The sequence below is a fragment of the Amia ocellicauda genome, chromosome 6, assembly GCF_036373705.1.
Source record: "Amia ocellicauda isolate fAmiCal2 chromosome 6, fAmiCal2.hap1, whole genome shotgun sequence".
NCBI lineage: Eukaryota > Metazoa > Chordata > Actinopteri > Amiiformes > Amiidae > Amia > Amia ocellicauda.
In genome coordinates this window covers 19,165,584-19,190,644 of record NC_089855.1, presented here as the reverse complement: position 1 = coordinate 19,190,644, position 25,061 = coordinate 19,165,584, and the positions used below count along the sequence as shown (strand labels likewise).

The window sequence follows — 25,061 nt, the reverse complement described above, 5'->3', positions numbered from 1 at the left end:
CCTTTAAATCTAATAAATGTTCTGGTAGATAATACAAATAAATGCTTATGTTTTAGTTTATTAAACACTTATTACTGCCCACAGATTATTTTCTGTAGATAACACCTATGACCTTGGTGATCAGTAATGCTAAAATGTATGAGGAACATCTTGTGTTACAGACGTGGGAGAAGTTGGCAGAGATTTCCACACCGAAGGCTATTTCAAAACTAGGAGGCTCTGTGAAGTTTTAAATGAAGAAGATACAAGACTTGTAAAAGGTAGTTTTATCCTGTCGATATGAATGTGAATATATGACTTCAAAAAGAGAGATTTGCAGGTGGACGACTGCTCTACGTGACAGGTAAGAGAGCTACACACAAAACAATGTCCTCCATTAACCTCAAACTGAAAGGGAAGGTGGAAAGAAGATCTGTGACAACTGTTTATTAGCTGTACAGGAGAGTCATTCATAAATTCTGCTTTGACCTGACTCTAATTAACAAAATGTTTAATGTATCAAAACGAGGTGCTTTTTTTTATCAAGGATGCTTTGCTGACAGGAAATACATAGACACTAATCTGAAATGGTTTTTACATGTTTTACAAATAGTCTGGAACTCTAATCAAGCCTGAGACTTGACATGTTGATTAGCCATGAGTTATAGCGGACTGCTTTTAATGTGCTTCTTTATCCTTGGTCAGATCTGAATATTCACCAAATCAATTTGTAAGTTGTTGCCACGGAGCCTTCAAAATGTATTTATTCTCAACGTTTCTTAATATGTTTTGCAGTTCACACTTCCGATACTTGGAGTTCTGTAATTAATGTACATTATTCACATTTATTGTTAAAGACAAGATGCTAAACTATTAAAAAACAATAGCATGGGATGCATTTTTGTGCATAATTTGTTATAATGCATTAACTCATGCATATGCACATTATGGCTTTATGTTATTCTTATAGCCAGCATTTAACAAAGTTTTTTTGATATTGATGTATATGAAGAAAAATATATATTACAATAAAGTCTATTTAGAAAATGCAATGATTGATACTTTAATTTTATTTGATTACCACATCCCATAATTAGCAGTGATGACACGAGGATACTAGTAGAGATAACATAAACACACTGTTGCCTTGGTAATGCAATACATGCCAAGCCAAGTACTCAGACCTTTGAATTGCCTCTTCCGCTTACTGGTATCTTCGGTTGTAGCAGGAGTGGCTGTGTGCCTCTTTATTCACTTAAGTTTTACCCTGGGATAAGTTATGTCAGCAGCAAGACTTATGCTATAATTTATGTAGGCAGGTGATGTCCAAGCTGCCACCTTGGGTAATATCTGTACATATCTGAAGACCATATTACATTATGAAAACACAAATAAAATTATTCCTGCCTACAACAGTTTTATTCTTAGCAAGGCCAAAAACTAAAAAATATCTCCATGGTTACCTCATTCTGAAGCTTCTGGAAATACATGCTTGGAAACCAATAACTTGAATCACCTTTGTAAGGGCGTAAAGGGGGCTGTCAGAGATGCAAGGCCAGTGATAAATAACTTTGGTAATTCTAGCTATGTTACTTCATCTGATGTGGTGTCAATGTTGGGATATTAATCTCTCTACAGGCCACAGATGACAACATCTGTTTCAGAATTTTCCACTTTGCTGTTAAACTCATAACATAATCAGGTCTTGAACTTCACATAGGAAACACCACATTTAGGTTTTAAGCAATTATTTTTAATGGAAAAAAGAAAGATGGAAACATGCGACCCTTTACTGGAGCTTGTCCACTCAGTTTGAAATGCTGCCATTGAAGTTACTTTCCCTGCCAATAACTACCCACTAATGTGGAGGATCAAATATTCCCCTCCATATGGAAGATTTAAATAAACCTGAGCTGGAAAACTGAAAAATAATGACGACAGGTAACTTGTTGATGTTCTAACCAAAGCTTAAAATGAAATAGGGTGTTTAAACATAATTTGTATTCTCATTGAGATCCACAGCACTTCAAAGTGTTCAGGAAAAAAATCTAATGCAATAATATATTGCTTTACAATTTGCAGCACTCTTATGTGATTGCAATGTGCCAATTAACCAACATGCATATTTGCTACAGGCTTCTGAATGGGGTATGTGTCACAGGTGAAATGACAAAAGAAAACCTGACTACGCCACCCCAGTAATTTTCTTTAGGATTGGGAGCCTCTACACACCTTCTAGGCCACACAGGCTCTTAAAAAGGATCTTAGAGGACCCAGATTCTACTACAAATAAAAATGGTCTGTTGAATTGTATGACTATAATAACTATAATGAGCAATAATATAACAAACATCCAGCAAGATTATGCTGGAAAAGTCCATTTAGTTTACCTGATCCTCTCTGTATGCAGCAAAATGCATGTAAATCATTCCATATTTATACAGATAGTTGCTCGACAGGCTATACTATGTATATAAATGAAAGACATCAAATGTAAGTAAGTGGCGGGAAAAAGTTTTAAAGTGTTTTTATAGTATTTATTGTATGCTGATTTTGCTTGCTAGCAATAGTATAAATCAGTATTAAATAGTATATATGATTAAAAATGTATTGTGTGTACGTAAAAAAATTGTTTTAATGTATTTTTGTCAAATTATGGATATTGTCTTGTTAATGATCTAATGGAGACTTATTCAGAAACCACACATTATCTGTCACCTGCTGAGATTGTTGAGCTCTCATTGAGACTCATGTTTTTTGCGTATTACACATCATCACAACTAAGCTTCAGAAAGTACATGAATAACTAAAGTAAATTTAAATTTAAATTAAATCTTTAAGAAAACGGTTGATGTGTCAGTAGGCATAAATGGCTGCAAGGAACAGACTGTTAATGAAACAAAAAATACTGAAGGCACTAAAAAGAATGCCCTTGGTCTGAACCTGGCCTTTGTATGCACATGCCTTCTAGGACATGGGATTATAAGGCAAGACAAATGCATGTTTATTCTATTTCTACTCCAGTGAAAAGGTTGAGCTTTGTCTAACTAGTTTAGTTCAGGGTGTGCAAAGGACACACTAGAATATGTTGCATATTTTAGCAGAATGTGTTGCATTAGCGACGTTCAATGTTGTCTGCTAAGTTCATATCATTTTTCAGTTTATAAGAGACACAGGTTCACATTTAGATATGTAGAAATTTCTCACAATGCCATAATCTATGTGAGGGATCTCAAATCCATTTACTTGTGAACCACTATTTTCTGACTTTTATTCAAAATCTGCCCCCTGTAACTTCATTGGTCTGATGTGCTGATGAACTGGATGAATGTAATACTTCACTCTGTGTGTTAAAATATGTTTAGTAGCAGTGGTGCCACTTTGAATCAAACTCTTTTTAAACCATCATCTTGAAGACCTTAAAACAATGTTCTATACATCTAACTGATCAGGTTAATTACAAACTGAGAGAGACACTGGCACTACAAAATCTGAGCTTGAGACCTCTGCTCTAGATTTGTGGTATATAGAGAATAACACAATAACTCAGGTAACAAAGACACAGCAACTGATACCCTTCCCTACTGAAGGCAAAGCAAACCCTTTTTTCTTATTTTATTAAGTGTACTTGCTGACATTATGAAAGAAAACCACATTTCATCATTTCCTCTTGCAGCTGAAAATTGTCTGTCGTCTAGCTGTCAGGAAGTCTCTCTCTCAGACGTGAGGCAGGATGGAGCGGTCACCCTCTCTCGATGGCTGCATGGCTTTTCTGCTGTGCTGCCTTGTTATACTTCTACAATGGGGTAAGTTATAAACTCCACTGCCGGCTTTCGGTTATTGGTTTCCTATTCTTAGTAAATAAATGTATTGTCTGAAAGAGTTTTCTCAAGCTTAGTTCTATGCATTCAAAACAAAGTGGTTTAGTCACATATAATACCACTGTTCCTAGTGACACCTCTCCAATGTCCCATTACAAAGCAAACAGTGGCTCTGTATGACCAGCTATTGTTAATAATAAGCTTTAGCTCATACAATCATAATGCAAACTGAACAGTTCTCCCTTCACAACTCATTCAGAGATCTTAGTATCTTAGTATATGCTTTTCAAAATACAATGAGGGAGACTGATGAAAGAAAACTGTCAAAACTACTTTCTTGACTGGTGGCAATGGAAAGAACATTTGAAAAAATGTGAAATTGTATTAAATTGTAACATATTGTTTGTGTTGTTATTTATTTTTTCATCAGATTACAGTTTTGCACAAAGATTGGTCCAAGTACAAGATGGTCCATTATACCGAGCCAACGGCTATCCCATCACAATAGCATGCAATGTCAGTGGGTTCAAAGGACCTTCTGAGCAAAATTTTGAGTTTTCTATGTACTTGTCTGCCAACCCCACAGCTGAAATTAAAATAATCAGTACGCTGGATCCTTCGACTGCCTATGCCATATATAGGCAAAGAGTTAAAAATAAAGAGATCGAAATTGAGAGAATCACAGGTTCCTCTGTACTATTACACATCAAAAATCTGCAACAGAGTGACCAGGGACAATATGAATGTTCGACTCCAAATACTGATGGAACTTATTTGGGAAGTTACAGCGCCATGACTGATCTTAAAGGTAGGTATTTTGTTTGTTTTTTTGTTTGTTGGTTCCTTTCTTTTTTCTTCTTCAACGGTGCATATATTTTTGCATCTGTACAAGCTGACAACTTTGTAGGGATACTAAACTTGAATATAGATAGATTAATAGAGCAAAACAATACAATTAATTACATGTAAATTGTGATATGGTTACTAGTAGCTCTTCATTATACAGCTCTGGAAAAAATCAAGAGACCACTGTAAAATTATCAGTTTCTCTGGGTTTACTATATATAGGTATGTGTTTGGGTAAAATGAACATTTTTGTTTTATTCTATAAACTATAAACTACTGACAACATTTCTCCAAAATTCCGAATACAAATATGAATGGAATGGAATGGCTGCCATACATTTAGAGATGCTGATTTAAGAAACATTTGCAGTGGTCTCTTATTTTTTTCCAGAGCAGTATATCTTGTGTTTTACATATTTCTAAGCAAATACTTATAACTTAAAACTAATTCCAAAATAAAAAGATAGATGGGTAAATATTAAAATAAAATCTAATCGTCAAAATGCTTTGGGAATCTGCTTTGATCCTGGAATAATAACAGTTACTTTCCATTCCTGATCTGGAAATGCTTTGCAGTCATACAGGACACTCTGACAGCATCCATGAGCACAGGTCCGCTTCGTAAACTGGAAGGAGACCCTCTGCAGCTGGAATGTGAGGTGTCAAGCCAAACCCTGCAGCATACACACATATCTGTCACCTGGTACCTCCGTAAGGCTGGGCAAGATCCACTTCAGATCATTTCTTTAATGAGGGATTTCACCCTGACACCGGGCAGTGAATTTGAGTACAGATATAAGTCGGGACAAATTGGTCTGGATAAAATTGGGATCACAACCTACAGACTGACGATCACTCATCTGCAAGTCGCGGACCAGGGGAATATCTACTGTCAAGCAGGAGAGTGGATTCAGGATCCAGACAAGTCCTGGTTCAAAATCGCTTCCAAAGAAACACAGCCCTCTTCTGTAGAGGTGCAAAAAGTGGGTGAGTTGATCTTTTAAATATTACCCTTTAAAAGCATTGAAATTGTATAACTACTACTACTGGAAGAAGCTTTTGTTTTCTATTCAACGTGTTCACCAGTGTCCTAGGAAACTGTAAAGCAGAATAATAAATCCATGGAAGTAGTGGGACAGTTATTAAATCATTGTCAATCCAATCTGATAAAGCATGACATACACACACACTATGTGATTTGGTAGTGGCACCAAAATGCTACTCCTGTACATGTGCCGAGAATGCAAACTTTGCTTGAATAAAGGAGGCGGGCTGAAGAGAGACTAGATTTAATTTATAAAATAGATTTTTCTTTCTCGTATTACAAGAATATTTGTATAATTTTCATTACACCTAGGCTGCTTACCAGGTAAGGGATATTGCCTAGGGATCAATGATTAATACAAACCCTCTTATAGAATAACTATGTTATGTTAAAATAAAGACTGAATGTACATTGAATGTCGTGTAAGATAAAGCAATAATGTGTTGGCAGTTGGCAGCTGTTCAAATAGAGCAGGGCAGTAAAAAACACACTGTTTGACTCTGATACAAGGGGGATGTTGCAAAGGTCAAAGAGTCACCCAAATAACCCAAAAGGCAATGGCACTAGATTATAATCTGCACACAGAAGACCTATTTATGCTTTATTTTGTGCCATTCATGGGTTCTCAAGTCACGACTTAATAAATGTGGGTGGTTGGTCACTCTATGACATATGCATGTATTACATTAGGAAGTCTTAAGATGGAATAACCAATTGTTAGAAATGAAATAAAAACACTGTAGAAAAGTTATAATGGTAACCATGATAAACTGGCAGTGGATAATTAAGATGACCTTTGGATCTCATAACTGTAAAGAAAATGTTAACTAATGCATTCATTTAAATTTACCATCGGAGAGGGAGCAGAAAATGCCAGTTAATTGGCAAAGTATTTTAATTATTTAATATGTCAATAAAAACACTGGTTATACACAAGCTTTCTTTTTCTCATGTAGTCTCCTATAATATCACTAATCAGCCTTACATCTGCAAATGAATAAAGTGTAAATTGTGTATGCGAGCAAGAGAGAGCATTGCCGCTGAAACAGGAACTGAATGAATGTGTGTTACATGTAGAGATTAAAAATACTGTCTGAAGATATAAATCTAATGATTGTATAGTTTTGTACACCGGTAAATAGATGTTCTCCTCCCCTCAAAGAAAACAAAGCCAAAGGCAAACACATTTTTTTTTTATTGCTAAGCACTTGGAATAATGAATAATTTTGTGAGGCAAAAACAAATTGTACCTAAAATATAAATTGTTTTCCAGACAAAGAAACTGATGATTTTAATGTACGCATTGAGGCTACAGAAGAAGAACTTCAAGAAGGAGAAACTTTAGAGCTAAAATGCATTGTGGAAATTCCAAATATTCTTGACCATTACTTCTCCGTGGCCTGGTTCAAAGACAGCCAGGAAATGGCTCGAATTGGGCCCATGGGTGTACTGACCATTGGAGGTCGCTACACAGGGAGAGAGAGTCAAGGAGAGATCAGAGTCTTCAAGAAGAGTGGCAGTGATTACGTGATAATAATTAAACACATCAAGACAAAAGACCAGGGAGCATACCATTGCTCAGTTTCCAAAGAAGAAAAAAGTCCAGGTGGACCTTTTACAACCAAGGAAATGAAAGAATCCAGTCAAGTACAAGTGCAAGTTACTGCTCTCGGTGAGTTTTTCCACTTTAACAGAAAATATTTTTCTTAAACCTAAAAAGGTTTCTTCTTAATATAGTAAGATTATATATAATGTTTAAAATACATTTTTAATCTTCTGATTTCACTAGACGTTTGTTCCTGCCCCCAAACCACATTAGATAATTTACATCCTACTGATACGTTGCAGTGTCTGCTAGCTCTGATACATTGATATGTATCCACGTGTTGCAGTCATTGTCATGAAAACCATTTTGAGCATTCTACTTGATTTATTTTTCTTATTATAAGATATAAATACATCTGCTTTATTACTTTTTTTTACTTTTAATCTTTTTTCATTTGTTTTGGCTACACAATAATTTGTTTTGACTAATGTTTTCTACATACTGGTGAACAGTTACCAAGCAGCCATTTAATATGCAACCATATTAAAGTTTAATATTAAAATATTACACTATATATCTTCATGTGACTTTCCCATGGGCATTTGCTTCCACACTTCACAGATGGCACACTTGTGTACATTGTTACATAAAATACCTTCTTCATTGTCTTATTAATTATCCATTAAAAAAAAAAAACATTTAAGAAACAGGCAGTTTTACAATACTTATAGCTTTGCATGTTAGTTAAATAAAGTGACTGCCAATTAACTATGGGTAGCTTTTGTCTTTGCACAGAGAGCAACTTCAATGTTGCGGTTTCAAATCGCACAATCAACATTGTCGAAGGTGACCATCTTCAGATCAGTTGTAAAGTTGCTGGAATGCAAGGGCAAGTATCTGTTGCTTGGCAGTACAAAAAGGACAATCAAAACCCCTTCAGTGATGTCATCAGCCTAAGCCTGAATGGGGCTCTTGGTGCAGGGGCCCAGTACCGGCAGCGTATTGACAGGGGCGACATTCGCACTGTCAGAATCAATCAGGAGTCATTCGTGCTGGAGATGTCACACTCCCTCCCATCTGATGCAGGCATCTATAGGTGTGTTGTAACAGATTGGATTGCACAGACTGATGGCAACTGGAAAGAAAGAGATAGTAAATCTCAAGAGTCGTCTCTTACAGTTTCACCTCTAGGTAAGATCATATTCTTTATAAACCCTACAAACAGTATATATAAAGATATAATCGCATCAGGTATTTTGCCAAAATATATTATAAAAAGGAGATACTGTCTTGTTGCTTCTACCTTAACCGGAGGAGCTCTTAGAGTAATCCAAACTTGCTAAGTGACTTTCATTACCAAATAAATATAGTACGCTCTTAAAAGGAAATCTATCAATTTGTCTTAAGAGAAACGTATGCCTAATTACAGTACTCACTTATGGCTGTGATACCTGGTCACTTAATGCACAAATGATGCAGAGACTGACAGCAACACAAAGAAGCATGCTTGGAATAACAAAAAGGGATGGAAGAGGAAATGAATGGATCCAAGTCCAAGTCCCCACGTAGTCTCCTCTGTTCCAGGGTGAAAAGGTTCAGGTCCCTCAGTCTCTCAGTAGGACATTCCCTTCAGACCTGGAATAAGTCTGGTTGCTCTCCTCTGAACTGCCTCTAGAGCAGCGATATCTTTCTTGAAGTGTGGAGCCCAGAACTGTCCACAGTATCCAGATGAGCTCTAACTAGCGCATTGTACAGTCTGAACATCACTGCCCTTGTTCTCAATTCTACACTTTTGACAATATACCCTAACACTCTGTTTGCCTTTTTTATTGCTTCCCCACATTGTTTGGATGGAGAAAGTGAGGAGTCCACATAGACTCCTAGGTCTTTCTCATGCTTTACTTCATCTAGTTCTATTCTTCCCATAGTGTCATTATAGTGGACATTTTTGTTACCTGCATGTAATTGTTTACTTTGTATTGCACTTATGTTGTAAGTTGCCCTTGATAAGGGCATCTGCCAAGAAATAAAAAATAATAATAATTGTCACAGGGCACACGGTATCCAACTAGCCATCTGGTGGTAAGAGAGAGTAGTGCACCAGGACCCGCTAAAACATTTAATTGGATAAGACGTCCATTATTTTGTGAAAGTGGGAAGTAGCAGAGGCCAAGACTCAGAGACAAGACAGCATATAAAATATGTAATGGGGTTTATTAAAATATTAAATACATAAAAACACCCACTGCTTGGCTAGGGTGCAAAGTAACAAAAAAAGAGAAAAGAATAAACTAGTAAAATCAGGTTAAATAAGCGTCAGCACTTCTCTCTTTGTGCGGGCTTTCCCCAGGCTGTCCACTCTAGCGCTGCTGAGTTCAGCCTTGCGTCAATATCCCCAAGGTGCTTCTTGTGTGATCCTGTAGTATCTTCCCTCTGTAATTTCTGCCTGCCTATCAGTTGGTCAGTCTTCCACTCTCCAGTCGGTACCAGCGCGGTCTTCAGATCTCTCCCTTCTGTCGGGTCCGCAAGTTGAAAAATCTTGAGGCCTTCATCCAGCAGTGGATCGATATAGGCTAATGGTGATATGACTATCTATCTATCTATCCTTATACATAGGCATAGATATATACAGCTCTGGAAAAAATTAAGAGACCACTCCAAGTTCAGAAATCAATGTTATGTGGTCTCTTAATTTTTCCAGAGCCGTATATATGATATTCAAAGGACAAACCACAAATTGGGTGTGGCTTGTTTACATGTGAGGCTTCTAAGAATATCTGCCCTGGGCCTGTTGCCAAGCCGTGTGGAGGGCAGTGTTTCGGTACTTGATATCTTCCGTACTGAAGGTACTGCAGCATTTTCATATAGGATTTCAGCTTGATCGGGAAGAGGACACTTGCTGGCTGCCACCGATCTGTGTATCTCTCACTCCCTCTTTCTTTCATTCTCCTTGATTTAAAGTTGTTGGTTTTTTTTAAATAAACTTGTATAAAAATACTTCTGGATGATATTTTAAACAAATGTATATATGTTGTAAGTTGATTAAAAAATGTGTTCTTAAATTATTTTCAAATCAAGCAGAACTAATGTAAACTTCAGTTCTCAATTACATTAGTCTCACTGTTTGCAAACCAAATGTTTTTCTGTAATGGGCAATTCTTCAAGGAATGGATTAAAATATCAGTGGCAGATGACAAACGAATTATTGATTAGCTCCAGTCATTGATCACTGCAGATAAGATTTATGATTCAGTTTTCTAAGTCAAAGATGATGTAAAGCATGAATACCCATCAAATGCTTAGCCCTCTGTGGTAATATGTATGGCAAATTGTACAGAGCTCTATTACAGATACATAAATACTTTCAACAAACTTTAGATTAAAAGTAATTTCCTATGCTCTTTTATTAACTCAATTGGATTGTCATTGCAAAGAACATGACTATTTATTTCTCTGCAATATTATTAATTTGTAACCAGACTCCATTCCTACACATTCTGAGACTTAAGTGCCCTGCCATATCATTAGTACAGGCCAGGATTAACCAAAGTGTTAAAAGTGCTTCAAATTGGAAGTAGCAGTTGCTGGAACGTGTAACAGGGAGTCAGAGATAATTAGTTTTAAAGGGAAAAGGCAGATAATTAAATAGTGGTTATGTCTAAGAATTGCCAAGGCCATGGAAGAGCTGCAGTGATATGAAATGATCTCCATATGTGTTCTACAAGAAGTGTGAGCTGCAGAACTGTCTGTGCCAACTGTGTTTATCACCATTGTTAAAAGAAAAAAGTCTTACTTAACATATCAGACTTACCTTACAAGGTAGTTAGTATGCAGCAAGGAAAGCAGTATGTGTAACATTATGTGTATTTACCTGTTTACCTGTAAAATTGTACATACTTTCCCCTAGCAGTTTTGTGGTAAAAGGTTTGATGCTTTTTTGGGATGTGGCATTGACTGAGGTCAAAATCAGGGGTGTGCCTGTGTATGATGCATGTTGGGTAAAATAATGTTCTAAATAATTAAATATTTTGAAGTATTATAAAAAATATTATGTTTCAGTGCATTTCAAAATAAATATCATATCAAATTCACCACATATTTTGATGTTTTTCAGATTCTGTTATGCGCACTTCTATAAAAAGCCGTCATGCACAAATTGAAGAAGGGAAAGAAATAACGTTGATCTGCTCGGTAAGTGGAACTAAAGTCCCACTATCCACTACATGGAAATTCCAGAAAAATGGATCATCACAACTGCAAGACATAGTGACCCTTCACTACAATGGGGATATCAAGTGGCATAGAGAACTCAACAATTTTGAATTCAAGACCTCAGTGCACAAAGATGACAGGACCTCCTTCTTAAAAGTGTCCAAGGCTAGTATTTTGGAAGCAGGAACATATCAATGTGTTGTGGAAGCATGGATAAGTCAAACAAAACGAGCAAAAAAAGAATCCAATATGTTAGCCATCATTGTCACTAAACCAGGTAAGTGAAAATTTAAATACTGTACTTTTTATGGTAAAAGTTTGAAATCTCATCATGCACAGCATTATAATGTTCTATGTTATCCTGGGTAAAAAAGGCATATGAAAAAATCAGCATTAAAGCAAAAAGCAACAGTATGCAAATATTTGTAAATATATAGATAGTGTTTTTATTATTTTATTTTAAGTAAGTTATTAGAGATTTTAATTTCATTATTGTAGTTGTGCTGGTGATGTTCTTAAGTTTCCAGTTGCAAGATAAAGCAGAGAAAACAAGTTTGCCAACCTTTGTATGATGGTGCTTTTATTGCATTTTGTATCCAGGGAATCACCTTTTATTATTCTTATATTGTATAATAGTGCATAATGGTAGTTTATTTTATTTATCTAAAGGCTCTGTGTAACGTTTATTAATTTGGAGCAACTATTGTATACATTGTCATATCACTACATGTTCACACTGAAGTGTTAGTCTCTTGCCCAGACTTGTCTGTAGGCTAATTAGTGAAACGAAACCTACAGAGAAATTTCAGAACACCTTTGTATTTTAACAAAAAAAATCTGTCAAAATAACAGTTAATACAGATATAAAACAATGTGAGGGAAAAAGGGACTCTGAAGAAGTGTTATGTAGAAATGATTCAAGAAACTCAAAGGCATGAGGAAAGGCAACGTGTGGTATTTGATTATAAACTTCACTTTCTTTTCACACTTTCATCATTCCTATCATTCCAGGCAGTAAGCTAACTGTTAGGAGTGAGCAACCCGTTTTAGAGCGCAACGTGAATGGGGATGTGGAAATAGCATGTCAAATCCAAGGTGCTACCAATTCTAATTCTCAGTTTGCCGTATCCTGGTATTTCACACCCTCCGAGATGGGGAACACAACTATTCTGAAGATGGACCGTTATCACATTCTAGAGAATGGAGAGATGATGAAAAACAGGAAGCATAAATTCCAACTCATAAGACAATCTGCAGATTCTTACAAACTAGTCATCCTACAAACTGAGTTTGGTGACAGTGGAAAACACTACTGTGTTGTGGAGGAGTGGGTACAAGATCCCAACAACAAGTGGTATGCTCTCCCACAGCAATCAGCTGAAACACAGCTCATCATTAGAGCTACAGGTATGTAAAATGTTACACATATACACAGTGCCTATAGAAAGTCTACACCCCCTTGATCTTTTTTCACATTTTGCTGTGTCAGTTCTTCAAAGTTTCAGATATTTATGTTATTATATATGTTATTATCTAGACACCACATGCCACACTGTTAAGGGTAAAAGTTTGTATTATGAACAAAAAAAATATAGAGAGATATTAAAAAAGGAAAACTGAAATATCATAATTAGATAAGTCTCCCCCTCACCCTGAATTAATACTTGGTGGAAGCACCTTTAGCAGCAATTATAGCTGTGAGTCTGTTGGCATAGGTGTCTACCAACTTTGCACACCTACATTTGGCAATATGTTACCATTCTTTACAAAACTGTTCAAGCTCTGTCAAGTTCCTTGACCAGCGTTGATGGAGAACAATCTTCAAGTCATGCCACAAATGTTCAGCTGGATTTAGGTCAGGGTTCTGACTGCGCCACTCAAGGACATTTACCTTTTTCCTTAGCCACTCCAGTGTAGCTTTGGCTGTGTACTTCAGGTCATTGTCTTGCTTGAAAGGTGAACGTCTTTCCTACTTTAAGCTTTCTTGCAGAGGGCAACTGGTTTTCCTCAATAACTTTTTCTACATTGCTCCATTTATTTTCTCTTCAACCCTTCAACCCTACAATCCCCCACAGTCCCTACCGATGAGAAACATCCCCATCACCAGGCTACACAGTAGGGATAGTGGGTGATGCACTGTGATGGATTTGCCCCAAACATAGCACTTTGCATTTACGGCAAAAAGTTCTGTTGTATTTTAGTCAGACCACAAAACGTTTTTTCACATGGCTATAGAATCTCCTGGATGTTTCAGGTGGGCTTTCTTTAGTAATTCCTTCTTGCCACTCTTCCATACAGCCCAGATCAGTGGAGTGCTTGGAATATTGTTGTCACATGCACACTTTGACCTGTCTTTGCAATAAAAGCCTGTAGCTCTTGTAAAGGTGCCATTGGCCTGTTGGTACCCTCTCTGATCAGTCTCCTTTCTTGCTCGATCCATTGTGCAGGGACCACCTGATCTAGGCAGGGTCTTGGTGGTGCCATACACCTTCCACTTAATCAATTTGACCATGCTCCAAAGGATATTCATGGCCTTTGATATTTTTTAATACCCATCCCTTGATCTGTGCCTTTCAACAACTTTGTCCTGGAGTTCTTTTGAAAGCTCCTCGGTGCTCATGGTTGAGTCTTTGCTTTCAAATGCGCTACATAAGAACATAAGAACATTAGAAAGTGATTGTGACAACTCTCTGTGTAAAGAAGTGTCTCCTGTTTTCTGTCTTGAATGCCTTGAAGCCCAATTTGTGTCCCTGGGTCAGTGTGTTCCTGCTGATCTGGAAATGCTCCTCTGATTGTATGTGCTTGATGAATCAAGTCCCCACGTAGTCTCCTCTGTTCCAGGGTGAAAAGGTTCAGTTCCTCAGTCTCTCAGTAGGACATTCCCTTCAGACCTGGAATAAGTCTGGTTGCTCTCCTCTGAACTGCCTCTAGAGCAGCGATATCTTTCTTGAAGTGTGGAGCCCAGAACTGTCCACAGTATCCAGATGAGCTCTAACTAGCGCATTGTACAGTCTGAACATCACTGCCCTTGTTCTCAATTCTACACTATTGACAATATACCCTAACACTCTGTTTGCCTTTTTTATTGCTTCCCCACATTGTTTGGATGGAGAAAGTGAGGAGTCCACATAGACTCCTAGGTCTTTCTCATGCTTTACTTCATCTAGTTCTATTCTTCCCATAGTGTCATTATAGTGAACATTTTTGTTACCTGCATGTAATTGTTTACTTTGTATTGCACTTATGTTGTAAGTTGTCCTTGATAAGGGCATCTGCCAAGAAATAAAAAATAATAATAATTGTCACAGGGCACACGGTATCCCTGAGTAGTGCACCAGGACCCGCTAAAACATTTAATTTGGATAAGATTTCTACACATGTCCATAATTTTGTGAAAGTGGGAAGTAGCAGAGGCCAACACTCAGAGACAAGACAGCATATCAAATATGGAATGGGGTTTATTAAAATAATAAATACATGAAAACACCCACTGCTTGGCTAGGGTGCAAAGTAACAAAAAAAAGAAAAGAATAAACTAGTAAAATCAGGTTAAATAAGTGTCAGCACTTCTCTCTTTGTGCGGGCTTTCCCCAGGCTGTCCACTCTAGCGCCGCTGAGTTCAGCCTTGTGTCAATATCCCCAAGGCGCTTCTTGTGTGATCCTGTAGTATCTTCCCTCTGTAATTTCTGCCTGCCTATCAGTTGGTCAGTCTTCCACTCTCCGGTCGGTACCAGCGCGGTCTTCAGATCTCTCCCTTCTGTCACGTCCATCTCGTTCTCGTTCTCGTTCTCCACAGTGCTTCCCTGCATTCGCTTTCTCTTGAGCGGTCCGGCTGTTGCACTCGCCCACTGTCCGTCTGCTGGTCTTCTCCCCCTCTCCAGGTCACCATGCACCTTAAATACAAAGAGCCCCTCCCTTCTACTTCATCAACCTTTCGGTTAAGGATACCGTTCTTTCCCCTGGCCAATAACCAAAGAGCTTCAACCAACATTCTCAGGTCGCAACCGAGACTATCCACAAGTCCTGTCTATGCACAAAAAAAAGTGATCAATCAAATGTGACATAATAAAAAGAAGAATGTAATAAAACATAAATATATAAGTGCTTCAATAACAAAACAAGTAAATAAATACAAACCACCGTGTTCAAATAAAGAAGGTGCTCAGACAGTGGGATATAAATAGTCACTCCTGTGACACAATACCTTGCCCTTGTCCACATTGAATTTCATCTGCCAGGTGACGGCCCACAACTGAATGTTATCCAAGTCCCTTTGAATAGCCTGTGCTGCGGAGATTGTATCTGCTGAGCCACCTATTTTAGTATCATCCTGCAAATCTGACAAGATTGCTAACTATCCCAGAGTCCAGATCATTAATATAGATTAGAAAAAGCAAAGGCCCTAGTACTGATCCCTGTGGAACTCCACTAACAACCTCACTAAAGTTAAAAGCAACTCCTCTAATCGACACCCTCTGTTTCCTATACATCAACCAGTTCATAATCCATCTACTTACATCTTCCAATTTGAGGATCAGTCTTTGGTGTCGATCCTTATACTTAGATTTTCAAAAAGCTTTTGATATCGTATCATATGCTTTCACATGATCCACAGCTGCAGCTGCATGTTTAAAAAATTATAATAAATTAGTAAGACATGATCTGTCTCGTCTAAACCCATGCTGACTATCTCCAAGAATATGGTTTTCATTAAGATGCTCCTCTATTTTCTGTCTAATCATTGTTTCCAACATTTCACAAGTAATGCAGGTGAGACTGATTGGTCTGTAATTTCCTGGCTCAGTTTTGTCCCCTATATTGTGGATTGGTATGACATTTGCTGTCTTCCAGTCAGTTGGCACATCCCCTGTTCTAAGTGTCATTTGGAATATTTGAGTTAGCGGCCTATAAATAATTTCCCTAATTTCTTTAAGTACTGTTGGAAATATCTCATCTCGCCCCGGTGATTTGTTTGTTTTTAATTCTGCTAGCCCCTTTAGTACCTCCTCCTCATGTATCCCGATCTCTCTTAGGGTTTGACTGGACTGGTTGTTAACCTGTGGCATGTTATCTTTTTTTATTTTGTAAAAACCTCTGTGAAATACTCATTTAGAACATTTGCTACATTTTGTTCGTTTTCTAAGATATTTCAATTTTTGCCCTTTATCTGTTTCACTTCCTCCTTTATTGACCTCTTGCTGTTGTAGTTTTGAAAAAAGCTCAGGTTTCTTTCTATTTCCCTCTTTGCTTTCCTGATCCCTTTCTTAACATCTCTTTGTAGTTCAATATAGTCTTTGTATTTTGTTTCATATCCGTCCCTTTTGTATGCGCTATACAACATTTCCTTTCTCTTTGTATTTTTTTGCATACTTCTAATAAACAATTGTGGCCACTGTTTTTTAGGTCCTCGATTTGCTAAGTTTTGGTACAAATTTCTCCTGAGCCTCAAGTAGTATATTCTTAAAATATAACCATCCATTTTCAACTGAATCTGTATCCAATGTGCTCCAGTCTAACTCTTCTAAGTGCCGCCTCATACCTTCAAGGTTTGCTTTATGGTTTGCTTTTCTAAAATTATAGACCATTGTTTTTGACTTGGTCCTTGTTTTTTGAAAGTATGCTTCAAAGCTATTTTCAAAGCAGAAGGAACCTACAGGAACTGCTGAATGTATCCTGAATTCATGTGATTCACTACAATTTAACACAGGAGAAGGCCACTTAAGTTGTGCGATTTTTAAGGTAATTGGTTACACCTGTCCTAATTTAGATTTGCTATTACAAGATTGGGAGTGGGGGGGACTTATACAAGTAAGCTATTTCAGTTTTTATTTTTATATAATCTGTTATAAAACAAACACACACATATATAATTGAACATGGTGCATATCTAAATGAATTGATGTGATATTTTTAAGGTCACTGCATAACAGTATACATAATCTTAATTGTTATTTTTATAGCTTGTGACATGTAACGCTCTGCTCTCTATCTAACAATATCTGTCCTCCTATAACAGAAAATAATGTTAGGGTCCTGAAGAACAATACCTCTGTCCGCATACCTGAGAGTAATGACTTTATCGTAAACTGCACAATCGACAGTGACATCCAAGCAATGTCACACTTCTCAGTGACCTGGTATTATCAGAATCATGAGGATCCTAAGCTCCCCCTTCTGACGTTCAGTCATGATTCTGTGTTCGAGAATCTGTCACTAAACAAAGAACTCTGGAAGAGAATGCAGTTTTACAGTCCTTCTGCTGGCACTTACAGTTTAGTGATCCGCAACGCGGGCGTTGATGATACAGGAAAGTACTCTTGTAAGGTGGATGAATATGTACTCAACTGCGAAGGTAATATGCAGCCACGCTCCACTGGTGAGTCAGGATTTACAGAAGTTGTTGTACATCATCCAGGTATGGCTTTATTTATTTATTTATTTATTTATTTGTATTTTTAATTCCATTTCTAGCTCTTTGGATCTAATAATCCAATATAATGATTGTCCTTCTAGATTTAGCTGGTCACATGGCAAGGATTGGTACCAGCAACACACAGTACTTCACTTACATGTTTAGGAGCTTTCCTAGAGCTTCCTTAGAAGCACATTAGGTAAAATAAATCAAATAAATAATTTATTTTGGTAAGAAAAATAAATCACATAACAGGTAATTGATAAGCATGTACTCCAGGATTTCAGTGTTTTTAATGCATATACTACTGTAATGATTGTCTGATGCTCTACAAATACTTGATGAAATAAGTCAAATCTATACTTCAGAAGATTGCATTATAGTAGCATCCTTAAAAATATGTGGTGAGGTACTTCAGCATGTTTTCAGATGTTTTATTTATTTTTCTTTAAATTTGTATTTGTGTCTCTTGATTTTCTGAGCAAACAGGCATAATATTACTATTATTATTCTATTCAGTATCTCTAAAGTTGTGCAAACACCTTTTCCATGTCTGTGAAAACCTGCTGTGTCTGTTGATTGATTTCTCAAACTGCATGATACTAACCTCATAATTTGTGTCACATTTCTCACACAGAGAATAATCTGCATGTGTCTCAGAATGATGCTGTGATTAATTTAAGGGAAGGACAGGGCAGTTTTACAGTCTACTGCAACATAACCACACATTCAAACAACAAGTCTGCATTTGAGGTGACTTGGTTGAAGACTGAAGAAGGAATTACCCATCCCATATTCAAAGCATTGCGCAATTCTACCCTTCAGTTCCTATCTAAAGCCAGAGACCACTTTGTATTCAACAGGCCCTCCACAAACTTGTACAGCCTAACCCTTCCAATGGCTAAAGAAACTGATGCTGGGATCTACTTCTGCAATGTAGAGGAGTGGTTGCTTAACCCAAGGCACAAGTGGTATAAGATTGCGGAGCGTACATCAGGAAACTTAACAGTGTCCATTACAGCAGAAGGTAGTTACATTTAGTTACCATTCTTAGTGCATTACACATGCATATTCATGTTCATTTATATGCAAGTTGTAATTGATCATACATTTGTGTAGAAACTGGCTTTAACATTTAATCTCCAAGAGCTCCATGACCTAATACAAATATATTTTGCTTTTAGGGTTATAGTCATATTTGATTCCACTTTGGTACATGCACTCCTCTTGTTCTTGCTAGTGATTCAAACCTTCAATTGGAATAAGTCACTCTGAATGGTGCACAGGTTACATATCTTTCCCCCCACCCTTTTAGGTAGCTTGAATGAATGTTTTATTTTAATTAACAACTAAGCTTATTCATGGCAATGCAAACACACTGAAAACAATGTTTGTTGAGCAATATGGTAATGATATTAACAAATATATCAGTAAGCAACAGGATAGCATTAATTGCAGATTTTTATACTAACTGGAATGATATAGCATGCTGTGAATAAAGCTTTAAGAGATTAAAGTACAAATTATGAAATATTATGCCAGCAATCCATTTGAAAACAAGTTTAATTAGATCAAAGGTGATCAAAATTATTATTATTTTGTTTTATTTAAGTTAGAATAAATAACTATTAAAAATATAGGGCTAGATATTCAAACTTCGCTCAATTTCCGCGCAAATTAAGGCTTTCACGCAATTCAAATTCGATTGTGATATGCGCATGTTTAATGTCAGGCTGGAATACATTTGCATCTCATGTTATCAAATACCGAGTCATTACCATATGTTAATAATGGCATTAAAGGAACAGGACTCTGCAGGTGGATGAATGAAGGCAGTGCTGGACAGAGGCGAGTGCCATGTTTCATGTTCTGTTATTTGTACACATACACACATATATCTAATTAGAAATCACATATAGCATCAGTCCACACCGTGTTATTGTGTGTTATTATACCGACTTATTGAAACGCAATTCTAATGAAGAGAAGCTGTATAAAAGGCTTATTATTGGTCTTATAATTGTTCTCTCATTTAACTTCGGAAATAATATATATAAAGTACTGTGCAAAAGTTTTAGGCAGGTGTGAAATGATGTAAAGTAAGAATGCTATCAAAAACAGACATGTTAATAGATTATATTTATCAATTAACTAAATGCAAAGTGAATGAACAGAAGAAAAATCTACATCAATATTTGGTGTGACCACCCTTTGCCTTCAAAACAGCATCAATTCTTCTAGGTTCACTTGCACACAGTTTATGAAGGAACTCGGCAGGTAGGTTGGCCTGAACATCTTGGAGAACTAACCACAGCTCTTCTGTGGATTTAGGCAGCCTCAGTTGCTTCTCTCTCTTCATGTAATCCCAGACAGACTCGATGTTGAGATCAGGGCTCTGTGGAGCCATACCATCACTTCCAGGACTCCTTGTTCTTCTTTACACTGGAGATAATCTATTAACATGTCTATTTTTGAAAGCATTCTTACTTTAATCTTAAGTGGTCTCTTATTTTTTTCCAGAGCTGTATATACAGCACTGTGCAAAAGTTTTAGGCAGGTTGAAAAAAATGTTGTAAAGTAAGAATGCTTTACAAAAAAATTTCACACCTGCCTAAAACTTTTGCACAGTACTGTATATACAGCTCTGGAAATAAATAAATAAATAAATAAATAAATAAATATATATATATATATAGATATAATTTAAAAAAGAAAAACAAAATCAAATAAATTACAACATACTTCAGGATTCAAACTCAGAACACTTGGTTTACAACACTATTCCTTAACCTCTGTGCCACCAGAAATAGTAGTAGACTATGAAACCTGTTTTAAATAGTCTACAGCCTACGCAAATAACTGTTTTAATTAGTTGTATATAACTCCACTATTGGAATTAGTCACGAATAAATTTGGAAATAATAAGAAATTAGAACAAATGTGTGTGTATGTGTGTGTATATATGTATGTTCTATGGCCGTATGATAAGCGAATGCACTCATGGTTACATTAGCTCATGTGGAGAAGGCATGACTTACAAACCATAAGAGCATTATAAAAGTGCAATAACAGTCTAAAATTACAGATCAAAACAGTACAAATTACAAGTTCAAAATTGCATAAGTGCATACAAAAATATACACTTAATAAATACAAGTCCTACATACTAGATTTGTGAGCTAATTATTGTATGCAAGATATAGTCATAGTTATTAGCTCTGGGGAAAGAGACATATGGGCAATCAATATAAACATCACGAGTACTAGCAATGACTACGTTTCACATGTATCTATGCATGCATGTATGTATGTATGTATGTATTGTCATTCTGTCAAACAAACAAACAAAACCTGTTAGGAACTTGTTCTGGAGCATCACACAACCATTCATAAAAACAGACAGCCCCATTGCGCTGGAATGTCTGCGGATGTACCGCCAATATTTTTCAAGGTGTTATTTTGTGGGTCGTAAACCTTTTTTTTTGCGCGGTGCACAGCTACGAAAAAAGCAGGAAAAATTCATAATTTCAGTCATTCCACCCATTTTGCTCCTTGCATACAATTAAATGGTGAATGGCGCAGAATGGATTGTAACGCTCAAAACAGACTTTTGAATATGGCAAATAATGCTCATTTTTGCGTGATAGCCATGTGCACCTCTCTGTATGGAGGGTGATCAGTGCCAAAATTAAGATTAACAAGATTATGAACATGAAGATACAGACTGTCCGCTTTTACAATGTTGCCATAGAAAGTGGTCGGACGTCAGACAAAGAGCAATGGCGGACAGACGTGTTTCAATGGAAGTTAAAATTTAATAGTTTCCATATTATATTTTGTTCATTTTAATTCAGGACATTTTACAAAGACACATCTACTCACACGGTATCTATAGATTAAGGGAGGTGTTAAATTGAGTCCTACATTTTACTCTATTGCATTTATTGTAGGCTTTATACAATTTATTGTGGAGCTATAGAACACATGCATATACAGATATAGGTAGGATATATATATATATATATATATATATATATATATATATATATATATATATATATATATATATATATATATAGTGGTGTTCGAATTATGATGTATGGATGATGTTTTTTATGTATATGTATTGTTTTACAAATATATTTAAATTCATGAAGGTAAACGGTTCCAGAGTATGGAGGACTATCCATACTAAAATTAAAAATCAATGCACAGAGAAAATAAATTATTAAATACATAAATGGACATTTAGGCCTATCTGTTTATTTCAACATTTATTTATTCATGTATTTATTTGTTTATTTATTTCAAATTTATTTATTCATTCATTATTTTAAACATGTATATACAGTATTTATTTCCCGTTTGTCTCTTTACTTTTTACATTTCTCAGTGCACTTTTAAATTTCGTAGCATCTCTTGACTTTATTTTTCAATGTGACAAAACATTGAACTCTGTCAATCAGAGCTAGTGGGCAGTGCGCTTATTAAGAACATAATACAGTTTACAATCGAGAGGAGGCCATTCGACCAATCGTGCTCGTTTGGTGTCCATTAATAATTAACTGATCCAAGGATACTATCTAGTCTATTTTAAAAATGTTCCCAAATTTTCAGCTTCAACCACATCGCTGGGGAGTTTGTTCAGATTGTGAGACTCTCTGTGTGAAGAAGTGTCTCCTGTTTTCTGTCTTGAATGCCTTGAAGCCCAATTTCCATCTGTGTCCCCGGGTGCGTGTGTCCCTGCTGATCTGGAAAAGCTCCTCTGGTTTGATGTGGTCGATGCCTTTCATGATTTTGAAGACTTGAATCAAGTCCCCATGTAGTCTCCTCTGTTCCAGGGTGAAAAGGTTCAGTTCCCTCAGTCTCTCAGTAAGACTTTCCCTTCAGACCTGGAATAAGTCTGGTTGCTCTCCTCTGAACTGCCTCTAGAGCAGCAATATCTAATAATATATAAATCGTATAAAGCCTAAAATAAAGTAATTTAACACCTCCCTTTATCTATAGACACCATGTGAGTGAGTAGATTTTCCCAAATAAAAATGAACACAATATAATATGGAAACTATTAAGTTTTAACTTCCATTGAAATACGTCTGTTCTCCATTGCTCTGCATTGACATGTCTGACTTCCGACCAGTTTCTATGGCAACATTGTAAAAGCGGACAGTCTGTATCTTCATGTTCATAATCATCTTCATGTTCATGTTCATAATCATCTTCATGTTCATAATCACGTTCATCTTAATTTTGGCACTGATCACCCTCCATACCTCTGTCTGGTGCCCAAACCCTATGAATATCTAGCTCATAATGTCCTGAATCAAATTAAAACTCTGCCCACCTACAAATGTGCAGTAACAACATGGTAGTGGGTGGCAGGTTTGTATTGGGGATAGAATAATCTTTTGACAAATTAAAAGCCATTGGGTATTAGACTACTTATTTCCTACTGTGGGGAAGGGAGGTGGGTCAAAGTTTTGATTTGTTCTGGGCTGAGTCTGTTTGAACTATTTGTTCATTAACTGATGCTGTTTTGTTTGTGTTTTTTCAGATGTCAGCACATACTCCACTGTTTGCAGCTCTAAATCTCTTTTTGATTTTGTCTTCATCTACCCGTTCATCATCATTGTGCTTCTGATTTGTGTGATCTTCTTTCTGTACTATAAAATGAGGAAGGGTGGAATACACTGCTTGTCCAATACAAACAGACAGAATAAAAGCCTGTGGAAGGAGAAAGACATTCTCCAAAACTTGTCAACCTCTCCATGCTGAAAACCAAAATGGGGATGTGCAAATGAGGCAACTTCCAGATTTACTAGGTATGTTTTGATTGAAAATGTTCACTTTTTCTGAGCATACACTTATTGCAATGGCATAATGTGCTGTAACAGAAATGATGAATGTTATTGTTTCAACATTTACATTTAATGGTACATGTGGATTAGAAAACAGCCCTAATTTGTGTTAAGCATCATATGCACTATCTAACAATCTATCTACTATATAATTTTGACCCTCTATCAGTTCCATGAAGACCAGTGTATTTCTTTAAATATGGTTCAATATCATGTGGCTAAATACATGGGCTCCAGTCAGTACCAAAATGTATCCCAAATGTAACTACACAGTATTACCATACCATAATGGGATCCCATATGACTCTGTTACCTCATTGAAGTGTGCATGCAATAAATTAGAATGTAAGGGATGTATGATTATTATAAAGATTTTTTGACAACACGTTGAAGAGCTTTGAGTTTGTAAAGTTTTCTTGTTGTTTTAACTCAGGTATTTTTTTACATTATATTGGATTTTTAAACTGCATTTATTAACTTTACAACTTTGCATTAATGTTGGTAAAAAAATTATATTTATATGTAACTTATTTTATATAAACACACCAATAACAAAACAATTAGAGTATTATTTGTTTTAAATAACTTTTTAAATATTTTTTGGTGAAATGATTATGTTGATTACTGTATGATGTTGATTTAATACAAAATCTCCAAAATATAATATTTTTTTCTATTACAGGATAGTAAATTCATTTTTTATGATACAATTATATATTGATATTATTAGTTTTGCTGATCACCAATTCTGATCAGTTCACTGCAGTGTACTTTTGTGTATGTTTTGTAAATAACGGGACTATATATATATATATATATATATAGTTTGAATATAAAGCATATGTTTTGTGTATTTTCTATCAAAGTTGTATAAAAGTTATATAATTGTATTTCTCTCTTTAAGAGTATATAGGAATTATGTCTTGCATGAAAATATTGCTTCATTCACTCTGTCAGGTATTAACACTTAGGTCTAGTTCTTGTTTTCCTCATAGTTTTCTATTATACCTGTTTGTAAAGGTTTGCAATTGTCACTCTTTTGTGTTTTTATGCATTTTCTCAATAAATTTCAGAAAGAAAAATGAATGAATGCCTTGCTATAAATTCTATTCTATTTCCAAGAAAGGTTATGTCTTGTTCAAGGTTCATGCATGTATCGTTGGATACAGCAGGAGCCTGCACAAAAACTGTGCAATATTTAATTTCCTATAGTGAAATTCTCTTTAGGCAGAAATACACCCTACAGGAATTTCCCAAAGTCTCCAGAAATTTGATGAGAAGAATCCAGGAGGAGAATAATTTAGATTAATCTTAATCTTAATGTCTACTACAGTGTGATGAA

At 36.1% G+C, this 25,061-nt stretch overlaps 1 protein-coding gene across 2 annotated transcripts; it reads left to right on the top strand.

Annotated features, from left to right (window-relative positions):
• The first annotated feature begins 175 nt into the window (after nucleotides 1-175).
• On the top strand, nucleotides 176-24,805 carry LOC136751165 (immunoglobulin superfamily member 3). Of its 2 annotated transcripts, XM_066706526.1 has the most exons (11): nucleotides 177-343; nucleotides 3,656-3,785; nucleotides 4,231-4,608; nucleotides 5,223-5,633; nucleotides 6,965-7,363; nucleotides 8,033-8,428; nucleotides 11,352-11,726; nucleotides 12,461-12,856; nucleotides 17,466-17,864; nucleotides 18,499-18,888; nucleotides 23,416-24,805. In XM_066706526.1, exons 2-11 carry the CDS (start codon nucleotides 3,713-3,715, stop codon nucleotides 23,634-23,636), a joined length of 3,438 nt encoding a protein of 1,145 aa, XP_066562623.1. In that variant the 5' UTR covers nucleotides 177-343; nucleotides 3,656-3,712; the 3' UTR covers nucleotides 23,637-24,805. The 2 variants fall into 2 exon arrangements, with proteins under 2 accessions (XP_066562625.1, XP_066562623.1); XM_066706528.1 differs by lacking the exon at nucleotides 18,499-18,888 and having other exon boundaries at nucleotides 176-343.
• The last annotated feature ends 256 nt before the right edge of the window (nucleotides 24,806-25,061 follow it).

Coding starts and splice junctions, on each gene's coding strand:
- LOC136751165 (XM_066706526.1), top strand. CDS start 3,713: ATGGAGCGGTCACCCTCTCTCGATGGCTGCATGGCTTTTCTGCTGTGC. Junction 8,429..11,351: donor TCTTACAGTTTCACCTCTAG/GTAAGATCATAT, acceptor GATGTTTTTCAG/ATTCTGTTATGCGCACTTCT. Junction 18,889..23,415: donor AGTGTCCATTACAGCAGAAG/GTAGTTACATTT, acceptor GTGTTTTTTCAG/ATGTCAGCACATACTCCACT.